At 52.4% G+C, this 21625-nt stretch overlaps 3 protein-coding genes across 12 annotated transcripts in view; 1 reads left to right on the forward strand and 2 right to left on the reverse strand.

Moving 5' to 3' along the window:
* The first annotated feature begins 2014 nt into the window (after positions 1 to 2014).
* Positions 2015 to 3764, forward strand: INKA1 (inka box actin regulator 1). Of its 2 annotated transcripts, none has more exons than XM_008981648.4 (2): positions 2015 to 2389; positions 2921 to 3764. In XM_008981648.4, the coding sequence occupies exons 1-2, from the start codon at positions 2285 to 2287 to the stop codon at positions 3719 to 3721; spliced, it is 906 nt and encodes a 301-aa protein (XP_008979896.1). In that variant the 5' UTR covers positions 2015 to 2284; the 3' UTR covers positions 3722 to 3764. The 2 variants fall into 2 exon arrangements, with proteins under 2 accessions (XP_008979896.1, XP_002758273.6); XM_002758227.7 differs by having other exon boundaries at positions 2015 to 2195.
* Positions 3765 to 3966: 202 nt separating this feature from the next.
* UBA7 (ubiquitin like modifier activating enzyme 7) lies at positions 3967 to 12672 on the reverse strand. 9 transcript variants are annotated; one of them, XM_035275544.3, is made up of 24 exons: positions 12442 to 12672; positions 12190 to 12358; positions 11959 to 12093; positions 11772 to 11878; positions 11357 to 11447; positions 11117 to 11252; positions 10822 to 10919; positions 10583 to 10729; positions 10000 to 10182; positions 9713 to 9820; positions 9480 to 9560; positions 9245 to 9400; positions 8991 to 9156; positions 8706 to 8911; positions 8544 to 8608; positions 8271 to 8454; positions 8123 to 8197; positions 7697 to 7880; positions 7120 to 7202; positions 6758 to 6850; positions 6474 to 6665; positions 4829 to 4921; positions 4652 to 4752; positions 3967 to 4194 (listed from the first exon to the last, which is right to left on the reverse strand). In XM_035275544.3, the coding sequence occupies exons 1-24, from the start codon at positions 12495 to 12497 to the stop codon at positions 4065 to 4067; spliced, it is 3039 nt and encodes a 1012-aa protein (XP_035131435.1). In that variant the 5' UTR covers positions 12498 to 12672; the 3' UTR covers positions 3967 to 4064. The 9 variants fall into 9 exon arrangements, with proteins under 9 accessions (XP_035131435.1, XP_078207055.1, XP_078207061.1 ...); XM_078350929.1 differs by having other exon boundaries at positions 9468 to 9560; XM_078350935.1 differs by lacking the exon at positions 10583 to 10729.
* Positions 12527 to 21625, reverse strand: part of TRAIP (TRAF interacting protein) — a 41423-nt gene continuing 32324 nt past the window's right edge. The window contains exons 16-17 of the transcript XR_013527305.1: positions 16448 to 16530; positions 12527 to 12661 (exon numbers count right to left, since the gene is read on the reverse strand). The gene's annotated coding sequence lies outside the window, so the exon portion shown is untranslated. The remainder of the gene's footprint in view (positions 12662 to 16447; positions 16531 to 21625) is intronic.

The following is a 21625-nucleotide window of genomic DNA, read 5'->3' on the forward strand; positions in this document are numbered from 1 at the left end:
AACATGGTGAAACCCTATCTCTATTTTAAAAAAATACTAAAAATTAGCTGGGTATGGTGGCACATGCCTGTAGTCCCAGCTACTCAGGAGGCTGAGATAGGAGGGTCACTTGAGCCCCAGAGATCGAGGCTGCAGTGAGCCAAGATCGTGCTACCACACTCCAGCCTGGGCAACAGAGTGAGGTGCTGTCTCAAAAAAAAAGTTGTCTTCATTTGCTGTCTCTAGGTCTTCAGCCCTCACTCTCTTCTCTACACATTCTAATAAGGTTCGTCCATCTCTACACAAAACTTCCCTTGTCGGGGTTCCCAATGACCTATGCACTGCAGAATCCAGTGGTTTGTTCTTCATCCTCACTGCCTTGGCAGCATTCAGTGCTTGTTCCCCTTGGCTCCTGAGTCCCCACGCTCTCATATTTCTCCTGGCTGTTCCTGCTCAGCCTCTTTGATAGTGCTGCTTCATATCTCCCCTACTTCCACCTCGTGGAATGTTCCAGGACACGATCTTGGTTGCTGTTCCCCTCTGTCTGCATTCATCTCCCACCCCACCTCATCCGGGCCTATGGCCTTACATACCATCCATTCTCTCCTATGCCTCCCAGATCCAAGGCTCCAGTGCTGATCTGTCTCCTGAAGTCTAGAGTCATACACCTAGCAGCTGACCCTGCAACTACACTTGAATGTCTAACAGGCATCTCAAGGGTTACATGTCAATAAATGATCACTGAATTTTCCTCTCCAAACCCACTCTTCTCCAGTCTTTCCCAGATCAGTTTATGGCAATTTCATCCAACCAGCTGTTAATGCCAGAAATGTAGGAGTCATGCTTGACACCTCTCTTTTCCTGCCCACATCCATGCATCAGCAAGACTTGACTTTGGCTCCAAAACATACCCCAAAGTGACCCCCTTCAGTGCACTTGCCCCGTCCAGGTCTAGGTCTTCCCCTTCCTTGCCTGGATTAGGGCAGGGGCCTCCACTCTTATTGCAGAATCCTTTTCTGAAAGCAGCTGGAATTATCTAAACAAGGGCTAGCCCAGGCGATTCCTGTTCAAAGGCCCCCATTGCTTCTCATCACACCAAGCCTGGTTTTGCTGACCTTTTCCTTCCTGCCACCACCAACAATCACAGACACCTGGACCTTCTTTATGTACAGTTCCTGTCCCTCGGGGTCTTCTCCCTGGCTGCTCCTTCTGTCTAGAATGCCCCTCTTCTTGAGTGCATCCTGATGTCACCTCCTGAGACTGTCCTTCCCCAAGATAGCCCACAGCCCTCATTCCCTGGTATTTTCCTGTTGCTGGTATGTCCAGTCTGTCTGCAACTACACTACACTTAAGCCTAGCCTGTGATGATAGAGCAGCCTCAGGAGACAGGCTCACCCCTGTACCGACCCTCAGCTTGCACCTGGTACCGGCAGAGGGAATGTCATGGTCGCGTGTCGCCGCTGGACTCGCGGCTAGCCGAGCACTCCCCACTAGAGGGCAGTCCCGTCTAGTGGTTGGACGCCCTCCAACTTGGTTGGGACGCGACTGAGGCCCCGCGGATGCGCTGCCACAAAATCCCGCGCTCTCTGAATCCTCAGTCGGGCCGAACCCCACTTCCATCCCGTCCACGGAGCGCCGAGGGCAGCCTCAGGAACAGGTCCCGTGGGTCAGAACCCTAGTGGGCCACAACCTCTCTGGGTCCGACCATCCTTGGCGCTCTGCCTACAGGCGGGCGCAGCACGGCGCCCCGTGGGAGGGACCGCTATTCCACCATAGAACAAATGGGGAGGGTGAGGCCCCCACAATGAGGCGACCTGCTCTGCGTCACGCAGCAAACGCAGGGTCTGCTCAACTGTCTGGGGGATCGAGGGTCCCCGGCCCGACCCAGTCCGACTTCCAGCTACGACCCCTCCCTTCCCCCCAAGAGCCGCGGCGGAGTCGGGAGGGATGCAGAGCTTTAGCCCCGCCCCGTTTGGCTGCGGGGCCGGGGCGGGGCGCTGATGCCAGATGTCCGGGCGGCTGCTGCAGGAGCTACGGAGAGCGAGGAGCCGCGCAGCCAGGCGGAGGCTGAGGGCGCCGCTGGCCGGCCCGCCCAGCCCGCTCAGCGCCGCTCCGCCGGGGTTCCCAGAGCAGCTGGCAGGCTCGGTGGGGACCTCGGCACGGACATGCACAGCGCTCGGCTTGACAGCTTCCTCAGCCAGCTCCGCTGGGAACTGGTGAGGCTTGGGAGCGGGTGCGGTTCGTGAGGACGCGTGCGGGGTGCCAGGCTACCGCCCGGCCCGAACACCAAACGGGTGCTGGGTGGATGGTGTGCCCCACCAGTCCGAGGCAGGGTGGGGGCGGCGCGGCGCCTATGGCCCAGATGGCCCGTGTTGGGTTTCGGACAGTTGGGAACTGCGCTGGGCATCAGGTAACAGAACCCAGCTGGCCGTGCTGCTGGAACTGCGCGGGAGGAGAGAGTAGAAAGGGGACTTCTTTGGGGACGGGGCATGGGGCGGCAAGGGACTCACGAGGTGCTGGCGCTGCTGTGAACGCCCCCTACTTCAGGCTGGTTTGTGCCTCCCTTCTCTACCCCTCAGCTAGCAAGCGATCTTTCTCTGAAAGACGCTTCGGGGAACTGAATCCCTCAATAGGCATGGGATGCCCCTCCAGTCCTGGGCAAGACCTACTTCCCCGTTCAGGCCCGCAACCCTGCCTGCCCGCCTGCCCGCCGGCCCTGGTGGCGGGTGACGACTTGCCCGGCCCTACGTGCTGCAGCCTGCCGGACTGCCACCAGGTCGGAGGATGAGAACCACACCAGCTTCAAGTGCCAACACCCCCATGCCTGCCCTGTGCTCACTAGCACCCGGCTGAACCCTCTCTTTTCTGGGCTGGCCTGGCAGGCAGGCAGGAAGGGGTGACAAGTGATACCTCTCCGACTTCTACCCTCTCTTCCCCTCAGCTGTGTGGCCGGGACACAGGCTCACCCCCAATGCCTGGCTCCCTGCAGCCAACCCCCCAAACTGGCCCAGATGTGCAGCCCAGCCACCAGCTTAGGGCCTCAGGTGCCTTGGAAGAGGACTCAGTCTGCTGTGTGGAGGAGGAGGAAGAGGAGGAAGCAGTGGTGACAGAAGACAGGGGCGCAGCCTTGGGAGGCCCCAGGGAGCATGCCCTGGACTGGGACTCTGGCTTCTCCGAGGTGTCGGGCAGCACATGGCGAGAGGAAGAACTGCCTGTACCCCAACGCCCAGCACCCTCAGCACAGCCCCTTTGTAGGCAGCGCCTCTCAGTCAGTGGCCTCCCCATGGCTGGCAGAGCCCCAGTAGCCAGTGCACCACCTAGCCGCCGTCCACGGCCCAAGTCCACCCCAGACGCCTGCCTGGAGCACTGGCAGGAACTGGAAGCAGAGGACTGGACAGCAGCCCTACTGAACAGGGGTCGTAGTCGCCAGCCCCTGGTACTGGGGGACAATTGCTTTGCTGACTTGGTGCACAACTGGATGGAGCTGCCTGAGACAGGGAGTGAAGTGGGTGACAGAGGTGGGCCCCGTGCCCGTGCTCGACCCCCTCAGTTCCTGCTTGGCCTCTCTGAGCAGCTTCGTCGCCGGCTGGCCAGGGCTCGGCGGACAGCTATGGCAGGAAAGCGGCTGTCATGCCCACCTCGCCCAGAAACTGAACTGCCTACAGACGTTTCACGCTTTGCAGCCCTCATGAGCTGCCGAAGCCGCCAGCCCATCATCTGCAATGATGTCAGCTACCTCTGACCCTGCCTTCCAGCCTGGGACAATAAAAGCCTTTTTTCTAGACTGTCCTGGTTCCATACCCCTGAAGCGCTAAGAGGCCATACCCCTGAGGCGCTAAGAGGCAGCCCCAGCCCTGTGAGGCACAGCCCAGGCATACGAATCTACTGAAGAGCTTTTTGTTTCCGTGTGAGGGTCCCTGTGTTGCCCATGTCACACCCGTGTGCATTACTGCATTGTGTTCTATCATCCATCCTCTCCACTATGCCTTCCTTCAACAGCATTTATTGAGTGCCTACTGTGGGCTTACAATGGAGGGCTTGGGATATAGGGCTCCATTGAGCTAGGTGACGTGGTGGCTGCCTTGTCACAGCTCATAGTGCAGAGGTGGGAAGGCAGTGTCCTCCTCCTCATCCTCACAGCTCAGCTGCAGCACCAACACTCGCAGCCCAGGAGCAGGTACCTGACCTGTCACCCGCTGAACCAGTTCTGTCACCCTGGTGGGGGTGGGGTTTAGGGAAGATTGGGTAGGTGAGCAATGGCAAGCAGAGGGCAGACTGGCATGGACTAGGGAGGGTGCTAGCGGGCCGTCAGGAGCCCAGGCCAGGAGCAGGAGCCGCTCAAGACAGGAAACATCTGAAACTATTTTAGGAGCAGCTGGTGAGGCAAGTGGGAGGCAGGAAGCTGTGGGTCCCTTGGGAGTGGGCTGTGAAAGGGGCTGTACAGCATGTGGGGAGCCTGTGGGGCTGGCCAAATAGGCAGCTCCTGAAGGCTCCTCCTCAGGCTCTCAGCCCTCACCCCACCCCCAGCCCATTTGCTGGCTCCATTTGGTGAAAGAATGCTTGGGAGGTGTGAGGGGCCCAGAATGGGGCTGGGAAGCTGAAAGGCTGTGTGGCCCCTAGCCCCAGCCTCCAGGGACTGGTGGGGCCTGTCTAAAGCCCTGAGTGGGCTCACCTGAGGGGCAGGCACTGGGCCTGCTTTTCAGGTGACCATCTGGCTGAATAGAGCAGGGCTGGGTGGTGCAGCAGCATCCTCACCCTCAAACCGTGCTGCTCCTAGAGGGAGAAAGGTCAGAAACCAACTGGGCCAGGCTGGGCTGAGCCTAGGGGGTGGGGTAGGGACAGGGCACACCTGAAGATGAGCCAACAGCGACTCCAGGGTCCTCTCAGGTTGCCCAGCCGGTATCTTCAGACGGTCCCAACAGGTCCACTTCAGGTGATGGAACTGGGGTGAGGTAGGGGAGTAGTGAGAGACTTCTTACCTCCCCCCACCCCCATCCCAGTTACCAGTAGCCTTTCCTAGGGGAAGAGCTGGACTGGCAGGAAGCAGGAGCCAGGGGGTGGGGGGAGAGGTGGGATCTGGGCCCAGAGTCTCAGCCCCCTCCCTGCCCAGGCTGGGGCCAGCACAGGAAATGGGGCTATGGGGCCCACACAGGGAAACAGACAATCCATCACATGGGCCGGTCGTGAGGGTGGGGGCTGAGGGGTGGTGCTTCCTGAGGAAACCCAGAGCAGGGCCTCTGCAGCCTCCGATAAAGCTGCTTGTTCCTCAAAGACAAGGCTGGGAGCTGGGGGCACATCCTGTCCCCCCATCTTGTACTGCCAGGGCCTTGGGCTACTCATCGGACACAGGAGCAAAGGGCATAGTGTCCACCAGGACTCCACTGTCCCAGAGACCCCAGCAGGGATACAGTGCATAAAGGCTTCCTCCTCCTGTCCCCTTTCCTTCCAAGAGTCTTGGGGTTCTGGTACCTAGAGCTGAGGACAGAAGGGTGGCTGGCAGGTATCTACAGACCAGGATCGGGGGCCCTACCAGCCCCTGAGAAAACACACTGAGGTCAAGCCGAGCCTAGGCTAGAGGTGAGATGGGGGCTTTTCCTTCACCCGCTCCAATGGACAGACAGCCTGTGTGCTGGTTAGAGGCAGGGCGCCTCTCAAAGGGGCTCTGTGTGCTATGTCCAGAGGGACCCCAGGCTGCTCTGCAGAAGCCCAGTGCTGGCCCATGACCTCTGCCCTCTCCCTTGTGAGGGCATTCCTTCTACACCTGTCCTGTACCCCAAGGAAATGCCAACTGCAGAGCCCAGGAACATGGCTGGAGGCATTCACAGCCCTGCAGTCACAGAAACACATGCCCACAAGCCCAGGAACACACACATGTGTACCCACATGCATATCCACACGTGCCACATTGAGGACACAGGAAGATGGGAGCCCTGCACTCCCATCTGGCACACAGATGTGCAAGCTTGCTCCTTCCATGCCCACACACCAGGGATGCCCAGACCCTGGTTGCACTCACACCTGTGACACAAATACACTCAGGGCTGTGTACACTAGACCCCACACCTCTAGTGCCAAGCCTGTTACCCTTTAATTGAGCTTGCAGGAGGTAGGCCAGGGCCCCCGTGCCATGCAGGGGAAAGCTAGACCCTCTCTGGGGCTGAGGCCCTGGTTCCCTCCTCACCACCTACCCCTCAGGGGTACTCCAGGGAAGGAGGGGACTGTGGGGGATGTCTGGCTCCACTAATGAGTTAAAGCTGCGGCTCCCCCAGATCCTGGACTTTGGAAGGTTGGGGGTGGGGATGGCTGATGGTTGCTTCCTGTGTCTGACAGGTCCCAGCCTGGCTTCATAGCAGGAAGAGGGCTGGAGGGAATCTTAAGGACTCCTGCACAGTCTGAGTCTCAGTGAGAGCCAGCAGCTAGATTGGGGCCTGTGTGGGCAGGTGCAGGGGAAACCCAGGCCTAATGGGGCTAAGGGTGGGGTATCATGGGCTCACCGTCTGGATGGCTGGGGCAGAAGGCATATAGCGGATGAGGTAGTTTTCAGCCAGATGTAGGTAGCTGTGGCGAAAGGCGCTCCGAGGTCGTGGCCCACCCACCACCTTATACAGTTCTAGGATCACTAGGCCTGCCACGGCTGCAGTAGTGGTGGCAATGGCTGGGATAATCTGGCCCACGATTAGCTTGCTCTGCCAAGGACAAGAGATTTGGTCTTGGCCCAAGGCATAGGGCCAGGGTTTGGCCCCCACCTCTAGGCTTGAGCCTCAAGGGGTGGGGTTACCTGGGCACGGTTGACTGGTGGAATCCCATAGTTCTGACATCGCAGGCTAGCTGCCGCTGCCACAAAGTCCACATGGAAGTTGCTGTCATCATCCTGTAGGGCCCAAGTCAAAGTAGTGTTAATACTGCAGCTGTGCCCCTCACCATGGCCAACTGTATGCCACTGCACAGGTCTCCACACAATTCTAGGGGGTGCCCTCCATCCCTCCTTGATCAGACAGGCTTAGGTTCAGGGAAGGTGAGCTGCTTCCAGGGCATTGCTGGGAGAACTCAGGCCAAGGGGCTCCAAAACTGCCTTCTTGGCTCCTGACCTTTCTCCACAAACTCCCCAGCCCAACTCCTCACTGCCACTTGGGCTCCTACCTTCTCAAACATCAGCGGCTTCAAGGGAGGGCCCATGCTCCAGACTTCCAGGGCTTTGTTCAGTTCCTTCAACTGCTCAGGGCCTGTCAGGGGAGGGGATGTTGGGACAGTTCTTAGCCCCTGTGTCCTGCACTCTTCTTGGAACCCTGTGCCTATTCTTGGTCTCTGCCAAGGCTGTCACTTATTATTCCCTCATCAAATCAAGAAGCCCCCTTAATACTACAGTCTTCTCTCTAGAAGCCCCAGTCTTCACCTGTGTGTGTACATGCACCTCTATGACTCTGTCCTCACCTGCGGGCCATAGCTAGGCACTCCTCAGGAGCCAATGGATTTTATTTATTTATTTTGCCAAGAATCTGCCACAAGAACTGGGATGTGGGGTAGGCAGCAGGAAGAAGACCTACTGAGAGACCAGAGGATAAGCCTAAACCTACGGAGGAATGAGATAGGAGGCCTGAGAGATAGTGAATTAGCTGTAGGTCCCCTAGGCCCTATCTTCCTTCTGCAGCATAGGCTGAGGACAGGACAGGTTCAAGCCCTTGAATGACAGCATGGGGGCCAGGGCCAGGAGCCTCACCAAACTCAGCAGAAGCCGAAGCCAGCTCTGGGTTACTAGGAAAGATGGGGACCATTTGTTGGGGGTCAGGCTGTGGCAGCAACTTCAGCAGCTCCCTGAGTGCAGTCCAGTCCCGTGAGTCAGGCAGCCCATGCATCTGGGCATACAGGTTAGCAGCTGCCAGTATGTAGAGGAGGTGCGTGTCCTGCAGCCAGACCAAGAGCAGGAGCAAAGGCATGGGTGCGAGTAAGCGTGTATGGGGTGGGGGTCACTGTCTATTTGTGGATCAATTTGAGTGCCTGCCTTTGCCTCACATGTAGACACCCACATGTACATAAGCATGGCTCTCTCTGGCCATCTATGCATCTCTGCAGAATGCGGAAGTGCCTGCCTCTGCTCTGAGGGGCCACATCTCTATCTTGGAACTCCCTAGGGAATCCCACTCACTTGGTTAGTGTCAAACTCCAAGGGCTGAGGACACCGTTTTGGACCCGACCAGAAGGGAGTTCCATCCTCAAGCACCTAGGTAAGTACAGTCTGCTGGGCTCAGTCTGGTCCCCTTGAGCCCCCAGCCTCCTGACCCCTAGCCACACACTTTATTAGGTGGGAGGTGCCTCAGCAGCTGTTTGATGCCATAATGGAAGCAGAGTTCCCAGTGGCCAAGAGCCCATGCCACACAGTCTTGCCAGTTCTGTGGACGCTCTCTCAGGACGCCAAACACTGACTTCAGTAAGGTCAGTGTCTGTGTCCCATCCATGTCTGTCAGGGAAGTGTGTGCCCTGCAGAGAGATGAGGGAGTGTGAGACTGAGTCCTGCAGACTTGTGCTTGGAGCCCTGGACTCCCATCTGCCCCTGTTGGTGACCTTACTGTTGGTGGTGGTTGATGGTCTCTGCAGACAGTCGGAAGAGTCCCTCAAACTCATTCCGAGCCCACTGTAGAGAAGGGAGAAGAATGAGGTGTCAGGTGGAAAACAGATCTGCAGCTGAGGGCTGAGCTGGGTGGGGTGGGGGTCTCCAGGGTGCTCCCTACCTGCAGGGTGTGTTCAGCTGTGCTGGGGAAGTACCGCACGGTACAGACAGGGTAGGAGGTATCCTCCGAAGCTGCAGCTGAGGCAGGGGCTCTGTAGGCCTCAGTCACATGTGGCACGAACACTTGAGCACTGCCCCGGGTGCCCAATGTGCCTGCCTCCAGCAGTGGCTTCAGATAGTGGGTGCAGCGAGCAGCTACATAGCGCCCTGGCAAGGGAGCAGTGGGTCAGAAGTGAGGCTGGCACAGCTGTAGGCAAGAGACTGAACTTCGAGGTCAAGCACTCACGGGCCTGGAAACTGTCCAGGGCGGCAGCCACGCCATCCACATGGGAGAAAAAGTTATCCCCATAGATGCGCTCTGTGGTAGGATCCAGTGGGTAGGTGAGTGGGATCACCTGTAAGTCTGGGTTCAGGCCCTGAGCAGCTGCTGCAGCCACCTCTGCCTTGGGTCTCTGGGAAGAGAGCAAGAAGATGTTCGGTGGGAAGCTGTATGGGAGGACAGTGTGGGACGCAGGAATGTGGAGAGGGGTCAGCACTCACACCAATGTCCTGGGACCTGAAGAGGAACTGACGGCTGAGGTTGGAGAGTTCTATGCGGTCCATGTCGGCAACGGTCAAGCCCCCGCTGTTCCCGGCCCCCAGTCCCACTAGGGCAAAGCCTTTGAGCAGCTCACAACCAATGGCACCAGCGCCCACCTGTTGGCAGGAACAGCTTTAGCCAGAGGGGCTGGGCTGGCCCTCCCAAAGGCACTCCCAGCCTCACCTCAGAGCTCACCAGGAGGTAGTGCTGGCGGCCCAGTTTCTCTTGAAAACCAGCCCCAAACACCGCAATTTGTCCATCATAGCGGCTGCCTCTCTAGGGGACAGAGACAGGAGTCAGTGATGGCTACTGGCCTGCATCTCCTTCTTACACTGAGTTTTCTGAATCAAGACCTAAAGGCCATTCCTCATGCCTCTCCCCTAGTCCTGATTTTGGACAAGACTTGCACCCTTATCCCAGGCTCTCACCGGGGAACAGTCCTCAGGACTGGGAAGCAGCTCCCCATCTTCCGGAAGACAATCAAGGGCGTCAAAGTAAAGCCACTGGTCCAGAGGCATGAATGTCCTGGAGACTGCCTGGGGGAGCACTTTAGGCTGGGCATTCTTGCCACTTCCTGACCCCCTCAGATCCTGGCTGGAGGCTGCACCCAGGTTGGTGAAGCCTCCATGGCTGCTGTCTGGTGCTGGGTACCCTCTGATACACACACTGATCTCCACACCTTCCCAGTACCTCCCACATCCATGCCTGTGCCCACCTTCAGCACTTCCTGGGCAGCTACCGCACCCAGCATGGCCACCATAGGGCTCAAGACACCTGCACTGCTTAGGGCAACTGTCCGCACTAGGGCCTCATCCAGTGGCTGTTCTAGTCGCTCTTCCTCTGTCCACTTCAGTGGTTCTAGGTCCTGGGCCAGGCCCACCACAGTCTCTGCGTCAACCTGTTGATAGGACTCTGTGGGCAAAGTAGCCCCATCCGGAACTCCACCCCTAACTCAAATCCTTCCAGCCACCCTCCACCCACCCTGTTCCATAGAAGAGGAAGCAGAAACCTGGGTGAGAAGGCCTGGCCTTGCTGCCAGCACCACTAGAGGATGCCCAGCAACAGACAGCAGCCCAAGAGGCTTCACTAATCTGAGTGCAGCTTCCAGCACAAATCTGAGGGGTCAGGGTATAGCAGGGGTCCCCAGGATGTGTGCCTGGCACTTCCATGGAACCAGTCTCAAGAGGCTGCAGTGTTAGCAGATCAAACTTGGATCTGTGAATTGTCATTGTTGCTTCTGGTAAGTGGGACCCCAATAAATGTCAGAGGCTGGGGGCTGGGGCAACAGGGCTACTCACAGGATCCCAGGGCTGGGGTGGTCGGCCATGGAGGTGCTCGAACTTGTGCAGTGCACGGATGGCCTGATGCAAGCAGTGGGCACGGTGAACTTCCTGGGGATTCTGGGCTACCACATGGGGCTGGAGCAGGGCTGTGTGCAGGGACTTCTGCAAGGGCACCTGGCTCAGAGACTAGTCCAGAACGCTGTGGGCCCCTCAAGGCAACCAAGCTCCCCTACCTCAGATGCACTTGCACTCACATGTCTCACAGTCTTGGGTCTCTTGACTTCAGTGATAGCCCCACCACACAAGTACCGAGAGAAAGTTGCTGTGTCTCCAATTTCCAGGGACCCATCCTCTGAGGGAGATCAAGTCTAGTCAGTATGACCCTTGAGCCTGAGTAGTTCCCACACCCCATCCTATCTTGCGTCTGTGTCCCAGACCTTGCTGCACCATGAAGAAGGTGGAGGAAGAGCCCACTCCAAGGGCCAGGCTGTGCTCACTCCCAGTGGAGGCTTGGGTGCTGCACCTGGAGTTGGAATGGGATTGGCTTACCCCGAACGTGGATAGATCGAGGAGCACAGTCGTTAAGCTCAATCATTCCCTCAATTCCTGAGAAAGTCACCAAGTCTCCATCACAGAAGTAGTGGGTATTGGCCCCTTTCCTCAGAGTGAGAACACCAGGGGAGCCCTGGGTAGGAGGAAGCTTGGCTCAGGGGTGCCTAGACCTGCCTTCCACAGGCCCTGGCAGCCTCTCCTTGGTCAGCAGGTAAATGCCCACAGTTCAGCACCCACCTGGGAGATGTGCTGGATGGCAGCTGTCAGGGGTTCTGCCTCTGTGGGGTCCTGCACAGTGAAGTTCTCACCAAAGTCACAGAACAACTGCCTGAGATGGGATGGTAGGGGTCACTGAGGCAGCTCACAGGCTGTGCTTAAGGATAGGGGATAGTAGGGCAGGGATAGAGGGTCAGAATTGGGAAAGAAATGCTAGGAGAGGCTTGGGAACTAGAAGTTTGAGAGGGTTACTGGAGCAGGTCTGGAGGCTAGGGTGAAGGAACCAGAGGGCAGGACTGGGGAAGAGAATCAGAAAGGCATGCTGGGCTAGACCTGAGGCTGACCGGAGGGGTACTGGAGCAAACCTGGAGCTGAGGACAGCATGGGGCCAGTTGCTGGCTGTAATGTGGAAGGCTAGGCAGGCAGTCTTACTCACCCCACAAGGCCCCAGGTGTCAGCCGCCAGAAAGCAAACTCCATGTTTATGGCACCAGGTATCCACCTTCAGCTGTTCCTCCAGCTTCGCAGCAGTCAGCACCACAACCTGGGGAGACACTGTGATCAGCAGGGCCGAAACCACTGACCAGCCCTTCCTGCTCTTGAGGGCTGCAGGCCTGGGCTGACCTGGAAGTCCAACAGCAGGTCCTCAGTGATGTCACCCGTGTGCATGACGACCTTGACATCTCTGTTGAGCTGAGCCAAGAGCTCTTGAGAGGCCTCGGCTCTGCTCCTTTCCAAGTCCTGTTCTGAGAGGAGAAACTAGGGAGAGAGCCAATGCAGCCTGAGTAAAGACAATCCTCTTGGGCCGTGCCCCCACCTTGGTCTGGGAACCCATAGGCCCCCCAGGACACTTACCTGGGCAGCCAGGTCAGACCAGCAGGTGGGGTGGGGATCATGCAGAGTGAGGCTACCCACCCCCATCAGGACCAAGTTCTTGGCCACCTCGGCCCCCAGGCCCTGCAGGCCTGACAGCAGGACCCTGGCTCCCCGAATCTTCTGCATGGCAGGTGAGCCCAGTACATACCTGTGGATGGGAAGCAGGAGGTAAGCAGTTGTATATCAGAGGTATAAAGAGCAGCCCACTCTCCACCCCACCTCAAGTCTCACAGCTGTCTTGAATACAGCTCCTCATTCAGCAGCTTTGAAGCATTCAGGGCATCCATCTTCAAACCTGGGACTGAACAGCAGGCTACAGAACTCAGAGACAGGGTCTTCACGTAGGAGGCAGTGACAGCAGGGACCAGCGCCCTGCTGTAGCCAGTGCGAACAGGCACCAAGGCCAAGGAAGTAAGAGTGGCTGCTGGTTACAGCTCTCTTCCTGGCTCCTCTGGAGAAAACAAAAGTGAAAGTTAAACTATGCTCTGAGCTGGCTCCTGATCCTGCCTGCAGATGCCAGCTGCAGACAGGCCCTTCAGGGTCTAAAACCTGGGATGAGTTCCAGGACTCCAAAAGGTGATCAGTCTCTGAGTATCAGCCAGAGGGTGGGAGGCATGGGGCAGCCACATTCACAAATGTCCTTATTTTTCTTTTAGACTTTTATTTTGAAATAATTATAGACTCACAAGAAGTGGCAAAAAAAAAAAAATAGTGCAGAGAGGTCCTGTATACCGTTCATGGGTATCTCCTTTTGCCTTCTTAGAAACCTAGGGCCAGTTCTCTGGGGGATGGCCAACTGTTTCTCACGAAACTCCATAATTGCCAAACCAAGTGCTGGCTTAAGTTTTTGTTGTTGTTGTTGTTGTTGTTAATTTAGGTGAAATTCATGTAACAAAATTAACCATTTTAAAGTGTACAATGCAGTGGCATTGTACATCCACAATGTTGTGTAACCATCACATCTCTCTAGTCTCAAAATTTTTCATCACCCATGATGAACACACCAAACACATTCAATAATTACCACACATGGGGCCGGGTGCAGTGGCCCACGCCTGTAATCTCAGCACTTTGGGAGACCGAAGTGGGCGGATCAACTGAGGTCAGGAGTTCGAGACCAGCCTGACCAACATGGAGAAACCCCATCTCTATTAAAAATACAAAAAATTAACCTGGTGTGGTGGTGCATGCCTGTAATCCCCACTACTTGGGAGGCTGAGGCAGGAGAATCGCTTGAACCCAAGGGGCAGAGGTTGTGGTAAGCCAGGATCACGCCATTGTACCCCAGCCTGGGCAACTAGTGTGAAACTCTGTCTCAAAAAAAAATTATTTTAATTTAAAAAAAGGAATTGCAAAATGTCACCTCTTATGTCTATTTTCTTTCACTTAGAATGTTTTCAAGGTTCATAGAGGTTTGTATCCGGTATCAATATTTCATTCCTTTTAATGACTAACAGTCCATTGTATATATATAGCACATTTATTTATCCATTCATCTGTTGATGGACATCTGGGTTATTTCTAACTTTTGGATTTGTGGATTTGTCCTTTTTTTTCTTCCTTTTTGAGACAGAGTCTCACTCTCTTGCCCAGGCTGGAGTGCAGTGGAACAATCACAGCTCACTGCAGCCTTGATCTCCTGGGCTCAAGTGATCATTCCGCCTCAACCTCCCAAGTAGCTGGGACTGAAGGTGTACACCACCACATTCAGCTAAAGTGTTTTTTGTTTGTTTGTTTGTTTGTTTTTGAGACAGGATCTCACTCTGGTTGCCCAGGCTGGAGTGCAGAGGTGTGATCATGGCTCACTGCAGCCTCAGCGTCTTGGGCTCAAGCAAGCCTCCCACCACAGTCTCCTGAGTAGCTGGGACCACAGGCATACGCCACCACATCCGGCTAATTTTTCTTTTTCTATTTTTAGTAGAGATGGGGTTTTGCCATGTTGCCTAGGCTGGTCTCAAATCCCTGGACTCAAGCAATCTGCCCACTGCAGCCTCCCAAAGTGCTGGGATTATAGACATGAGCTTCTGCCCTGGCTTTGGCTAATTTCTTAATTAATTAATTGTTTTTGTAGAGATGGGGGGTGGTATTGCCATCTTGCCCAGACTGGTCTTGAACTCCTGGGATCAAGCAATTCTCCCACCTCAGTCTCCCAAAGTGCTAGGATTATAGGCATGAGCCACTGTGCCTGGGTTTGTGTTTTTGAGGAACCACCAAACTATTTTTCTCATTTTACATTTCTACCAGCAATGTACGAAAATTTATATATATATCCACACTGTTGCCAATACTGGTTATTTTTCTTTCCTTTTTATAAAAAAATTATACCAATCCTAGTGAATGTGAAGAGGTACATCTTTATGGTCTTTTATTTGTTTTCATTCAATAACATTTATTGGGTGTGACAGAAGGGCTGGATTTTGAAGTAAAGTTCTATCTTTAATAGACACCAGAGTATTTAAGGAAATTCAACATCCATTCCTGCTTTTTAAAACTCTCATTAAAATTGAAATAGATAAAATTTTAAACTGCGATAAAATATATATGACAGAATTTACTATTTTAAACATTTAAGTGTATAATTCAGTGACATTTAAGTACATTCATAATATTATGTTGTATAACTATCCCCACTATCTATTTTCAGATTTTTGTTTTTTTGAGACAGGGTCTGGCTCTGACACCCAGGCTGAAGTACAATGACACCATTTTGTCATTGTACTCACTGCAACCTCTGCCTTCTGGGCTCAAGCCATCTTCCCACCTCAGCCTCTGGAGTAGCTGGGACTACAGGCATAGCGCCACCATGCCCAGCTAATTTTTGTATTTTTTGTAGAGACAGAGTTTCCCCACATTGCCCAGGATGGTCTCCGACCCCTAAGCTCAAATGATCTGCCCGCCTCAGCCTCCCAAAAAGTTGGGATTATGGGAGGCTAAGGCAGGAGAATTGCTTGAACCTGGGAGGCGGAGGTTGCAGTGAGCTGAGATCGAGCCACTGCACTCTAGCCTGGCGCCTGAAAAAAAAAAAAAAAAAAAAGTTGGGATTACAGGCATGAACCACCATGTTCAGCCAAAAATTTTTTAATTAGCTGGGCATGGTGGTGTGCTTCCCTAGTCCCAGCTACTGAGGAGTCTAAGGGGCTAAGATAGGAGGGTCTCTTGAGCCCAAGAGGTGAAAGCTGCAATGAGCCATGACTACGCCAGTGTACTCCAGCCTAGGTGACAGCCCTTGTCTCAAAAAAAAAAAAACAAAAACAAAGTGTGGCTGTCCCCATCCCCGCACTGGTTTCTTCTCTTATCAAGTGATCTCTGCACATGCTAGCTCTATGCTGTCTTCTGCTGATTGGAAGCAGCCTAAAGCCTTCACCAGAAGTAGATTCTGCTGTCACATTTCTTATACAGCCTGCACATCTGTAAGCCAAATAAACTTTTTCTTTTTTTTGAGACAGGATCTCACTCTGTCTCCCAAGCTGGAGTGCAATGGTGCAAAAATGGCTCACTGTAGCCTCCTTGGCTCAAGAAATTCTCCCACCTCAACCTCCCAAGTAGCTGAGACCACAGGCACGCACCACCATGTCCAGTTAATTTTTTAAAATTCTGTAGAAATGGGGTCTTACCATGTTGCCCAGGCTGGTCTCAAACTCCTGAAAGCAAGGCCCCCTAAATTGCTGGGATTACAAACGTGAGCCACTGCACTCAGCCGAGATTTTTTTTTAATTGCTTAAAAATTTATTTTAAAAGGCCAAAGGAGACAACGAGTGGGCTGATACAAAGTGGTTTGTCAGAAATTCTCATTGGTTTACCGAAATGGTTTAACATTGATTAGTAATTGACTAATCATTGTTGAACTACAGGGTAGGAGTTATGGCATCCAGAGCGTGGCATTTTACAGCTACTCAATATCAGCCTAGAGCCCACATAGCAAGGGGATGTAAGAAATAATTATTTAGCCCAAGATGGTGGAGAGGATGAGTTGTGGCATGCTGTTACTTATTTTATTTTTTTATTGCATTTTAGGTTTTGGGGTACATGTGAAGAACATGCAAGATTGTTGCATTGGTACACACATGGCAGGTGTGATTTGCTGCCTTCCTTCCCATCACCTATATCTGACATTTCTCCCTATGCTATCTCTCCCCAACTCCCCACCCGCACTGTCCCTCCCCTATTTCCCCCGACAGACCCCAGGGTGTGATGCTCCCCTCCCTGTGTCCATGTGTTCTCATTGTTCAACACCCACCTATGAGTGAAAGCAAGCAGTTTTGATTTTCTGTTCTTGTGTCAGTCTGCTGAGAATGATGGTTTCCAGGTTCATCCATGTCCCTACAAAGGACACAAACTCATTGTTTTTTAATGGCTGCACAGTATTCCATGGTGTATATGTGCCACATTTTCCCTGTCTAGTCTATCATTGATGGGCATTTGGGTTGGTTCCAGGTCTTTGCTATTGTAAACAGTGCTGCAATGAACATTCGTGTGCATGTGTCCTTATAGTAGAACGATTTATAATCCTTTGGATATATACCCAGTAATGGGATTGCTGGGTCAAATGGAATTTCTATTTCTAGGTCCTTGAGGAATCACCACACTGTCTTCCACAATGGTTGAGCTAATTTACACTCCGAGATTTTTTTTTTTTTTCGCAATGAGTCTCACTCTGCTGCCCCGGCTGGAGTATAGTGGCATGATCTTGGATCACTGAAACCTCCACCTCCTGGGTTCAATTGATTCTCCTGCCTCAGCCTCCCAAGTAGTTGGGATTACAGGCACGTGCCACGCCCGGCTATTTTTTTTGTATTTTTAGTAGAGACAGGGTTTTACCATGTTGGCCAGGCTGGTCTTGAACTTCCAACCTCAGGTAATCCACCCAACTTGGCCTCCTAAAATGCTGGGATTACAGGTGTGAGCCACCACGCCTGGCTGAGATTTTGTACGACTAAGTCAATACCCTTACTAGTTATAGGTCTATTCAGGTATGCTATTTGTTCTTTGAGACAGTTTTCTTAGTTTCTGTGTTTCTAGGAATTTATCCATTTTGACTGTTATATAATTTATTGGCATAGAATTATTCATCATATCCTCCTATAATTCTTTTTTTTTTTTTTTTTTTTTGAGACAGGGTCTTGCTCTGTCACCCAGGCTAGAGTGCAGTGGTATGATCACAGCTCACTGCAGCCTTAACCTCCTGGGCTCAAGCAACCTCCCAAGCCCAGCCTTTTGAGTAGCTGGGATTACAGGCACGTGCCACCATGCCCAGCTAATTTTAGTATTTTTAGTAGAACGGGGGTTTCACCATGTTGGCCAGGCTAGTCTCAAACTCCTGACTTCAAGTGATCTGCCTGCCTCAGCCTCCCAAAGTGTTGGGATTACAGGTGTGAACCACTGTGCCTAGCCTAGTTTGTTCTTTTTCTAGTTCTTTCAGGTATATGGTGAGATTACAATTTTAGATCTTTTTGTTGTTTTTTGAGACAGGGCCTTGCTTTGTAGCCCAGGCTGGAGTGCAGTGGCACAATCACTGCTCACTGCAAACTCTGTGTCCTGGGCTCAAGTGATCCTCCCATGTCAGCCTCCCAAGTAGCTGGGACTACAGGCCTGCATCACCACACTGGGATAATTTTTGTATGTTTATTTTGGTAGAGATGGGGGTTTGCCATTTCTCAAACTCCTGGGCTCAAATGATCCTCTCACCTTGGCCTCCCAAAGTGCTAGGATTATAGGTGTGAGGCACTGCACCCAACCAGATCTTTTTTTAAAAAACACAGGTTTTTACAGTTATAAATTTCCCTCTCAGTTCATCTTTTACAGCATCCCATAAATTTTGGTGTATTATATTTTCATTTTCATACATTTCAAAGTGTTATTAATTTCCCTTGTGTTTCTTCTTTGACCTATTGGTTGTTTAAGGGTGTGTTATTTGAAAGTCATGTGAGTGGTGAAACCCTGTCTCTACTAAAAACACAAAAAAATTAGCCAGGCATGGTGACGCATGCCTGCAGTCCCAGCTACTTGGGAGGCTGAGGCAGAAGAATCACTTGAACTCGGGAGGTGACGGTTGCAGTGAGCTGAGATCGAACGACTGCACTCCAGCTTGGGTAACAGGGCGAGACTCTGTCTCAAAAAAAAAAAGTCATGTGAGCTGGGCATGCTGGCTCACACCTGCAATCCCACTCTAATCCAGCACCATGGGAAGCTGAGGCAGGAAGATGGCCTGAACCCAGGAGTCCAAGACCAGCCCGGGCAATATAGTGGGAACCTGTCCCTATAAACAAACAACAAAAAAAACTCTAACCAGGTGTGATGGTGTGCACCACCAGTCCCAGCTATTTGAGAGGTCGAGATTGCAGTAAACCATAATCATGCAACTTCAATCCAACCTGGGTGACAGAGTAAGAACTTGTCTAAAAAACAGAATAAGGCCATTGCAGTGGCCCACACCTATAATGCCAGCACTTTGGGAGGCCAAGGCAGGCAGACTATGAGGTCTAGAGTTTGAGATCATCCTGGCCAACATGGTGAAATCCTGTCTCTACCAAAAATACAAAATTAGCTGTGTGTGGTGGTGGGCACTTGTAATCCCAGCTACTCAGGAGGCTGAGGCAGAAGAATTGCTTGAACCCGGGAGGCAGGGGTTGCAGTGAGAGATCATGCCATTGCACTGCAGCCTGGAGATAGATTGAGACTCAGTCACAATAAATAAATAAACAAACAAACAAACAGACAAATAAATTGGTCATATCAAGGAAGATGAAGGAGTAGAAAGCTCCAGGAATCCATCTTTCCACAGCAAAAACTGAGCTAGTTGAAACGATCTGAAGCAACCACTTTGGAAATCTGGTCTAGTAGAACATTTTCAGCATCCAGGCGAAAGCTTAATTAAGAGGCTGGTAAACTTCAGTTAATTTTCACTTTTATCATAGCAGCTGGTACCTCAAGTCCAATGATAAGCATCTATGTGGAGAGCTCCTATAGACCCTTTCCTCTATACACACATAGTTTCCCCTATTGCTCCCAGGGTTTGGCAATTTTGAATACAGCTACCATAAATATTCATGTACTGAGTTTTGTGTAATCATTTTTCTTTCTTTTTTTGAGACAGAGTTTTGCTCTTGTTACCCAGGCTGGAGTGCAATGGTGCGATCTCAGCTCACCGCAACCTCCGCCTCCTGGGTTCAGGCAATTCTCCTGCCTCAGCCTCCTGAGTAGCTGGGACTACAGGCGTGCACCACCATGCCCAGCTAATTTTTGTATTTTTAGTAGAGACAGGGTTTCACCATGTTGACCAGGATGGTCTCGATCTCTTGACCTCATGATCCACCTGCCTCGGCCTCCCTAAGTGCTGGGATTATAGGCGTGAGCCACCGTGCCCAGCCCGTAAACATTTTTCTTAACTAATTTGCTAGCTTTGGGTTTTTATTTTTTTATTTTATTTTTGAGACGGAGTTTCACTGTTGTTACCCGGACTGGAGTGCAATGGCACGATCTCGGCTCACTGCAACATCCGCCTCCTGGGTTCAAGCAATTCTCCTGCCTCAGCCTCCCGAGTAGCTGGGACTACAGGCGTGCACCACCATGCCCAGCTAATTTTTGTATTTTTAGTAGAGACGGGGTTTCACCTTGTTGACCAGGATGGTCTCGATCTGTTGACCTCGTAATCCACCCACCTCGGTCTCCCAAAGTGCTGGGATTATAGGCGTGAGCCACCACGCCCGGCCACTTTATAATTTTTTTGAGAACTGAATATCCCAGCCAGGCACAGTGGCTCACACCTGTAATCCTAGCAGTTTGGGAGGCTGAGGCGGGTGGATCCCTTGAGTCCAGGAGTTTGAGAACAGTCTGGGCAATATGGTGAGACACTGTCTCTACTAAAAATACCAAACGAATTCCCAGATGTGGTGGCACATGCCTATAGTCCCAGCCATTCAGGAGACTGCAGCCTGGGTGACAGAGACCCTGTCTCAAAAGACAAAAGAAAACAAAACAAACAACATTAGAAATAAAATGAAAAACAACAACAACAAAAACACCCAAAACTGAATACTTTTTCTTTTTTTGAGACGTAGTCTTGCTCTGTCATCCAGGCTGAAGCACAATGGTGTGATCTTCACTTACCACAACCTCTCCTCCTGGGTTCAAGTGATTCCCCTGCCTCAGAGTAGCTGGGATTACAGGCGTGCACTATCACACCAGGCTAATTTTTTGTAGAGGCAGGGTTTCACCATATTGGCCAGGCTGGTCTTGAACTCCTGACCTCATAATCTGCCTCCTTGGCCTCCCAAAGTGCCAAAGTGCTGGGATTACAGGCATGAGCCACCATGCCCAGTCGACTCTGGAAATATTCTCCCACTCCTCAGGGATTTTTTTTTTTTTTTTTGACGCTGAGTCTCACTCTGTTGTAGTGCAGTGGTGCAATCTTGGCTCACTATAACCTCTGCCTTCCGGGTTCAAGTGATTCTCCTGCCTCAGCCTCCTGAGTAGCTGGGATTACAGGCATGTGCCACCATGCCCGGCTAGTTTTTTGTATTTTTGATAGAGGGGGTTTCACCATGTTGGCCCAGCTTGTTTCAAACTCCTGACCTCAGGTGATCTGCCTACCTTGGACTCCCAAAGGGCTGGGATTATAGGTATGAGCCACTGCACCTGGCCTAAATTTTTGCTTGTTGAGGGCTGGAGCCATCTGTGATTTTTCCAAACTATTTTTGCAAAGTGTGTGTCTCCTGTTGTGTGTGTGTGGTTACTGAAGTTTGTTATTGCTTATAAAGCTGAACTGCAGTGGTGTAATCACTGCTTACTGCAGTCTCCATCTCCTGGAATCAAGAATTTTCCCGCCTCAGACACCCTATTAGTTGGGAGTTTGCAGGCATGCGCCACCACACCTGGCTAATATTTAAAGTTTTCTGTGGAGACAGGGTCCCACTATTTTGCTCAAGCTGATCTCAACCTCCTAGGTTCAAGTATTCCTCCTGCCTCAGCCTCCCAAAGTGTGAGCTGCTGGGCCCAACTCTATTATCTCTGCAGTCTGCTAGTGAGTGAGTTGACAAAGATTTTCTGACTTAAACAAACAAAAAAAGGCACGGGGCCTTTAAATCTTCTGAGATGTTGCCAAGGTGGAGTGGGGTGGGGTATTAATGCAGGAATTGCATCTCAAAGGCTGAAACCAAGGCAAGCATCTCAGAGTGCCTTCAGGTACACAACCCCAAATTTTTGGAGGGCAAGGTCCCCATGCCTGTCCTGGTACCAGTCAGCTGCTTTCAGAACTGGGGCTGCTATCCCCACAACCAGGTGAGGATGAGGAATGGGAATAGTAGCTGCTTGATTCACACTACTCTCTTCATCCAGCAACCCCCTTGTTAAATGTCTGATCAGGTTCCACAGTTGTGGAACAGTTGATTACAATCACTGCTCTTTCCAGCTCAATGGT

Source organism: Callithrix jacchus, chromosome 15 (genome assembly GCF_049354715.1).
Source record: "Callithrix jacchus isolate 240 chromosome 15, calJac240_pri, whole genome shotgun sequence".
NCBI classification, from domain to species: domain Eukaryota; kingdom Metazoa; phylum Chordata; class Mammalia; order Primates; family Cebidae; genus Callithrix; species Callithrix jacchus.

Excerpts from the sequence above, each read along its gene's own strand:
- INKA1 (XM_008981648.4), top strand. The coding sequence starts at position 2,285 with ATGGTGTGCCCCACCAGTCCGAGGCAGGGTGGGGGCGGCGCGGCGCCT. Across the intron at positions 2,390-2,920 it reads GGAACTGCGCTGGGCATCAG|CTGTGTGGCCGGGACACAGG; the intron begins GTAACAGAACCC and ends TCTTCCCCTCAG.
- UBA7 (XM_078350929.1), bottom strand. The coding sequence starts at position 12,497 with ATGGATGCCCTGAATGCTTCAAAGCTGCTGAATGAGGAGCTGTATTCA. Across the intron at positions 8,455-8,543 it reads ACCATCAACCACCACCAACA|GGCACACACTTCCCTGACAG; the intron begins GTAAGGTCACCA and ends ATCTCTCTGCAG. Across the intron at positions 6,851-7,119 it reads AGCCGCTGATGTTTGAGAAG|GATGATGACAGCAACTTCCA; the intron begins GTAGGAGCCCAA and ends TGGGCCCTACAG.